The sequence below is a fragment of the Hyperoodon ampullatus genome, assembly GCF_949752795.1.
Source record: "Hyperoodon ampullatus genome assembly, chromosome: 12".
Lineage (NCBI taxonomy): Eukaryota > Metazoa > Chordata > Mammalia > Artiodactyla > Ziphiidae > Hyperoodon > Hyperoodon ampullatus.
This window is the reverse complement of record NC_136925.1, coordinates 8653914-8660119: the sequence shown is the minus strand read 5'-3', so window position 1 is coordinate 8660119 and position 6206 is coordinate 8653914. Positions and strand designations below refer to the sequence as shown.

Sequence of the window (6206 nt, the reverse complement as noted above, 5' to 3'; positions counted from 1 at the left end):
AGGACCACCACAAGACAACCATTTTTTTTAACCTTCAGGTTACTATTTCCAAAACTTTTCTATGTATTTGCTCAAAGTCTTGTGTTGCTTAGGATTTTTATTTTTTATTTATTTGTTTATTTATTAGTGCTGAAAAATCTTCAGTCCATGCATGGAATTTATAGCACAGTCTTAAATTTCCAAGCTTGATACTTTTGACACAGATTAACTAACCTAAAGCTGTTTTCTACATTTTGAAGCACTGCCCTTAGGGAATTTCTAGACTTAGAGGCAAGGGCAGTTTTTTATGCCCCCTCTACACTGCCAAATTGGGGTTCATAACTTTACAGTTTATATGCCCACAATCATTCACTGCCAACTGATTCTTTAACGGGTGCACTCGCTGAGGCTAATTTGGGGGCCACAACTGTTGGTCCATAAGGAGACTCAAGCAAGAAGTACAAAAGGGAGACTGTTCACCTAACAGATCAGAAAAAAGGAAGTTTGCAGGTGTCTCTGGGTGAGATTGTGGGGAACTGTTGCAACTGTTAACAGGTATCCACAGAAGTATCTTGCCAATGCCCTTGCATTCAAAATGTGCCCAAAGCCACAAGGGACCCCCTTGAGGTGACCAGGATCAGAGGCAGTCTCTTCCCTGGAAACTGAGACGCCCCCTGCCCTGACCCCTCCTGATCCCAACACGAGCCCCTCCTTGACCTGTAGCATCTTGGGCCCTGCAATAGCCTCCGAACCTGACACCGAATGATTGTCCCATGAGAGCCTGTCAGCTCTTCGTACCGGGAAGGAACAAATCTGCAAGGCAGGTCAACCTTTGTAAATACTCTCGGCCTCTTTCCACACGGAGCTGAGCCAACTGTCCCTCCTGACCCTCCAAACAGGAGGAAAGTCACTTATGTGTGTCTAGTTCTTCAAAATCAGAGAGCCAGTGGTTTTAACAATCATCATTTCTTGGGGATGTGGGAAAGGTGGGACTGATTTCTCCTCCAAAATCCTGGGCCGGAGCTGTGCTGAGTGGTCCATGACTTCCAGGCCAGAGTGCTGGTGCAATTCTCAAAGGTTGGAAGAGAGGCTGTCAGGATGCCAATAGGGTATCTGCCTAGTCTCTTCCCCTCCTCTACATGAACTTCAGTAGCATGCCAAAATGTACCTTTGCTTCCTGGTGACCTGAAGGCTGTATGGCCTCCAAAGACTCCAGGAAACAGACACACCCTCCTGCATTTCCAGGAGGCAGGAAAACAGTGTCCTTGACAAAGGACTTCCCAGCTCCCCTCACGGAGCCTTCAATGTGAGAACAGGGGCTGGAGGCTGGAGTCCCTCCTCCATAAGCCTGGGAGGGAGCAATCCAGCTCCAGTCCTGCAGCCTGTCCTTCATGCATTCAAGAAATCATGTCTGATTGCCCATGGTGTCAGACATTGTTCTAAGACTTGATACCCTCACTACAACGCATGTGACGCATCTTATCCTACTACAGACAGGGAACCAAAGCACAAGGCTCATGGTTCCATCGCTAAAGAGGCTAAGCCAAGATCCAAACCCAAGCAGCCAAGCTGGTGTCCTTGTCTTAGAAAACTGTCCTCAATATTTAATATTACATACTGTCTATTTTTTTAAAATCTCAACTTTTCTAGAGTTGACATTCCAGTGGGGCGAACGGTTAGCTTGTCAGTCATGTCTAAGATACCATGAACAAAACTAAAGTAGGTCAAGCAGAGACAGTGGGGAAGGAGCAGACCTCTGGAGGGAACATGGACCACCGGGAGGAAGGGAACAGAATCATTCAAAAAAAATGAGAGGGAATTCCTTGGTGTTCCAGTGGTTAGGACTCCACACTTCCATTGCAGGGGTCACGGGTTCAATCCCTGGTTGGGGAACTAAGATCCTGCAAGCCACCTGGTGTGGCCAAAAAATTTAATGGAAACAAGTGAGGGGCCTCCCTCGTGGTGCAGTGTTTTAGAGTGCGCCTGCCGATGCAGGGGACATGGGTCCATGCCCCGGTCCAGGAAGATCCCACATGCCTCGGAGCGTCTGGGCCCATGAGTCATGGCCGCTGAGCCTGCGCGTTCAGAGCCTGTGCTCTGCAACGGGAGAGGCCACAACAGTGAGAGGCCTGCGTACCGCAAAACAAACAAACAACAACAACAAAAAAACAAGTGAGACGTGTTCTTGGCAGAGCAAAAATAAAAGCCCTGAAGTGGTAACAAGACGGTTTGTTTGAGGGGCAGCTAAAGGATACGGATGTGCAGCAGAGATGCAGGCAGATGGCACGTTACACAGGGCGTTCTACGTCAGGGCCAGAAGCTTGGATTAGCTTAGCTGGAAAACTTTGGAGAATTTTGGAGTTCCTTTTGCAGGAGGGGCCATCTGATTAACGTTGTAAGCATTAAGTCTGGCAGAGGAGCAGACTGTGAGATGACTAAAAGAGACCCCCCTGAGGCCTGATAGGAGCTTCTTTCAGTAGTTCTGGCAAGGCAGGTTGGTGCTGGGGTGGGGTGGGCAGCTGGACCGGGTACAGGTGCAGGAGGGGCTCAGGTTGGAAGTCCAGTTGACTGGGCTCGAGCAGGGAGTCCTTTTGGGTGCACAGGCATCAAGGACGGCTTCTAGTTTGGGCCTGAACCACTGGCCCAAATGCTGGGGCTATTCATTTACGGAGTGAGAACGAGAACGGCTGTCTGATGGACGGGCCACATGCCTCCAGCAGAAAATGGCTCCTTGCTGGTTTCTCCCCCATTTTTGTTCAATTGCTCCAAAAGATAGTCAACACTTGTTTCTGCTGTGATGCTCGCTCTAAGTACCCTACGTAAATCTCACAACTTCGCATGAGGTCAGATGCTATTATCTTCAATTTAGAACCTGAGCAGGGAGAGAGGGTAGGAGGGTGAATGTGGCTAAGGTCATAGGGCCAGAAAGCTCCCTGAGGGGATTCATTCCGGCTTGTGAACTACCAGGCTGGTCTCTACTGGGGAAAACTGTAGCCCCCGTTCTGATGGCCTCTCTACCCTCAGGAGTGAGCCCCACCTATGGTAATGCTTCCTCCACCCTAATCCCACTTACCCTTCGGAGGCCAGGGCAACAATTCTGTAAGTGTGGTGGAGAATTCCAGAGACCATGACAAGGGGTCTGTGTGAGGCTCTCCTTTCCTGTATACCTATCTGTGAGGCTGACTTTTCCTCAGGCTCCAACCTAAATAATGTGCAGCAGGAGGCTGAATGCAAACGAGCACCCAGACAGCAGGCTCCAGTTTAGTTTACAAGGCTATGAAACCCTCAGTGCCAGAAGATCACATCTCTCCTAGGTTGTCTGAGTTTTCGGTCAGAGCTGCATCTCAGAACTTGACTCCTAGACTCTTCCTTGTTCTCTCCAGACCCTTTTTCCCCCTGTGCTCCGGAACCTCTTTCTAGCCTTAGGGGTTTCACTAAGGGTTAAGCTCCAGGGCCACCTCACCTGTGATGTTATCTCCAACACCTCAACTACACATCAAGACACAACAAGAAACTGCTTAAAATTTTATTCTGTAATTAGCAACCTTGGGGGGAAGGACATGAGGACTTAAAGGCAGAGGCAGAGACCAGAAACCTGCTGGGTGTTCCTTGTCAGGCTGGCGCAGAGCTTGAACCAGACCCCCTGCAGCTCTGGCTGCAGCCTCCTCTCCACCGGTTGGTCTGGCTGCAAACTGGCTTCCCTTCATCCGAGGAGCTAGGTCGAGCGAATTCGTGGCTTCCTCAGGTTGCAGCATCCCTGCACCAGAAAGCCACAGCAGGCAAGTGTGAGGGGAGAGGGTAAGAGCCTGAACGGTTCTCTGCCTCCTTCCAAGGTTCCTTTCCGGGACTTCCCCGCTAGGCGTCCTGGGCCTGGGATTCTCGGGAACCTCAGAACCTGGGGCCTACTGGGCTCATTCCAACATGGCGGGTGGGGAGGCCCCGCCCCAGGAGGCCAGCCCCGGCCACCTCTCACAGCCTTACTCCAGGGTCCCTAGGACCGAGGGCCGGCACTGCCAAGGAGACTGGGGCACAGCCTGGACACAGAGGCCTCCCCGGGTGGGTGCTGGCCGAGGTGCTGTTGGTGGTTGCCCGGAGGGGATAGTTAGGGAGGGGTGAGGAGGGCTGCAGGGGAGGGAGCCAGGCCGCCTGCACAGGCAGGTCCAGGGCACCTGGTCATGAGGCCTCTCAACCTGCTTGTGCTGCTGGCGGTGCCGCTAGGCCACGGACTGGAGCATCCACTTGGTCTGGAACTTGCACAAGTAAGAGCCGTAAACCATGACTTCGGCGACGTCCCAAGTTTCCAGACCCTTCATCTGGAGCATGACTGTGCCCACCTGCTCGACGAATGGGATTCGAGATCCGTCGGGGCCTGTTTAGGCGAGAAAATGAGCGCTCGGGCCCAGGAGGGCCGGGGCACCCGGGTCAGGACTGGGCTCACTCACCGAACACGGCTTCCAGAAGCCCCGTCTGGACCTGGAACACCTCGGGCTCCTTCAAGACTTCGGGAGCCCCCACCCAAGGTGGGATGTCGTTCCGCTTGGGCAGCTTCCCCATCTTCAGGGCGTCTAAACAAAACCCTGCCTGGAGCTGGGACCTAGACTGGGTGGAACGATGCTTCCGGCGGAAAGTTAAGTACCTGGGCGGGCCACGCCCCACGCCCCTGGCCAACCCGCATCCAGGCCACGCCACGCCCCATCCAGGCCCCGCCCCCGGTCCGCTCCCGGCCCAGCAGTGCAATCCCGCACTCGCCACGCCCCACACGTCCCGCGCCGCCTTGGTTTCCGGTTGACTGTCCAGGGCCCTTCCCCGCCCCACCTCCGGCTCCCGAGCGCGGGTGAGCCCAGCTGTCTCCGAGTTGACTCGGGCTCCCACCTGCTTTGACTCGTTTCCTCTGCACCAAAATCCCTTCACCTTGGGAGTGAGTGGGGAGACGGCGCTAGAAACCCTTGTTATTCTAGAAACAGTGGCTGGGCCTGAACCTCGCAAAGCAGTACAGGTTTGGGGGTGCGACGGCCACCCAGCTGCCAAATCGAGTCCCTGCCTTCCCCGTTCCAAAGGAGGGTGTGTCTTCCCTTGGCCTAAGGGAGCCGGACTCCAGGACTTCACTGCAGGGCGACCCCTGCAACTTCAGGGATCTGAGGGGTCGCTCCGGCCACTTAACAAAGAGGAAAACGAGATTCCGATATTCATTTTCTTCCAGGGTCCTGATGGGGGCTCTGAAGTGCCCCACGGTTCACGTTCCTTGAATCCCCTGAGTCTGGAACTTTGGAATCTACCCGGATTTTGAAGCTCACGTGGCCTACACTATGTGGTCCGGCCTTCAGGCCCTAAACAAACTTGTTTTATTCATTTAAAAAACAGATTGCTGGGTTTCCCTGGTGGTAAAGTAGTTGAGAATCTGCCTGCCAATGTAGAGGACAGGGATTCGTGCCCCGGTCTGGGAAGATCCCACATGCCGCGGAGCGGCTAGGCCCGTGAGCCATGGCCGCTGAGCCTGCACGTCCGGAGCCTGTGCTCCGCAACGGGAGAGGCCACAACAGTGAGAGGCCCGCGTACCGCAAAAAAAAAAAAAACACTCCAAGAGTGAACCTTGATGTAAACTATGGACTTTCTCAGTGCTAATTACATGTCAATGTAGACTCATCTCTTTCTAACAGATTACCTCTCTGGTTGACTGAAAAAAAGAAAATGCACAACGTGAGAGGTGTGAGTTAAGTTTTATTTGGGGCAAATGAGAACTACAGCCCGCGAGACAGCCTCTCAGGTAGCTTTGAGGAACTGCACCAAAGAGGTATTGGAGGAGACAGGATATATAGGAGTTTCTGTTGAAAAAAAAAAAATGTAGCTGAGCATCAGAAGACTACCACTAATAACAAAAAACAGACATCTCACGTTAGCGATATTAGTGCTTTTCTCTGGATGGCAAGATGTAAGAGTCTGGGCTCACTGGAATTATTCCGTTGAGATGCACCTTACCTGTTGTGAAGTGAAATTTGCATTTCATTGCAAGACAAGAAAAATTTAAACACAAAAAAGTTTCTGTGCCCTTTGGCCTCCTCTCTCCCCTCTGCTCTGCATCTCAGCATCGTGTATCAGCAATATGCATCAGCGGAGCTCCCCCATCTGCAGAAATACCCGCTCAACCATAAAGAGCAACATTCTCCCAAGATCACTGGGACAACTCTTTAAAAGGTAACATTCCTTCTTGATCTCCATAAGGGAGTCAC

The 6206-nt window shown here is 52.4% G+C and overlaps 1 protein-coding gene across 1 annotated transcript; it reads right to left on the bottom strand.

Moving 5' to 3' along the window:
• Positions 1-4193: 4193 nt before the first annotated feature.
• On the bottom strand, positions 4194-4533 carry LOC307061231 (developmental pluripotency-associated 5 protein-like; the record flags this gene model as incomplete). The annotated part of the gene is made up of 2 exons (XM_079716274.1): positions 4194-4348; positions 4422-4533. The coding sequence occupies 2 exons, from the start codon at positions 4531-4533 to the stop codon at positions 4194-4196; spliced, it is 267 nt and encodes an 88-aa protein (XP_079572400.1).
• Between the last annotated feature and the right edge of the window lie 1673 nt (positions 4534-6206).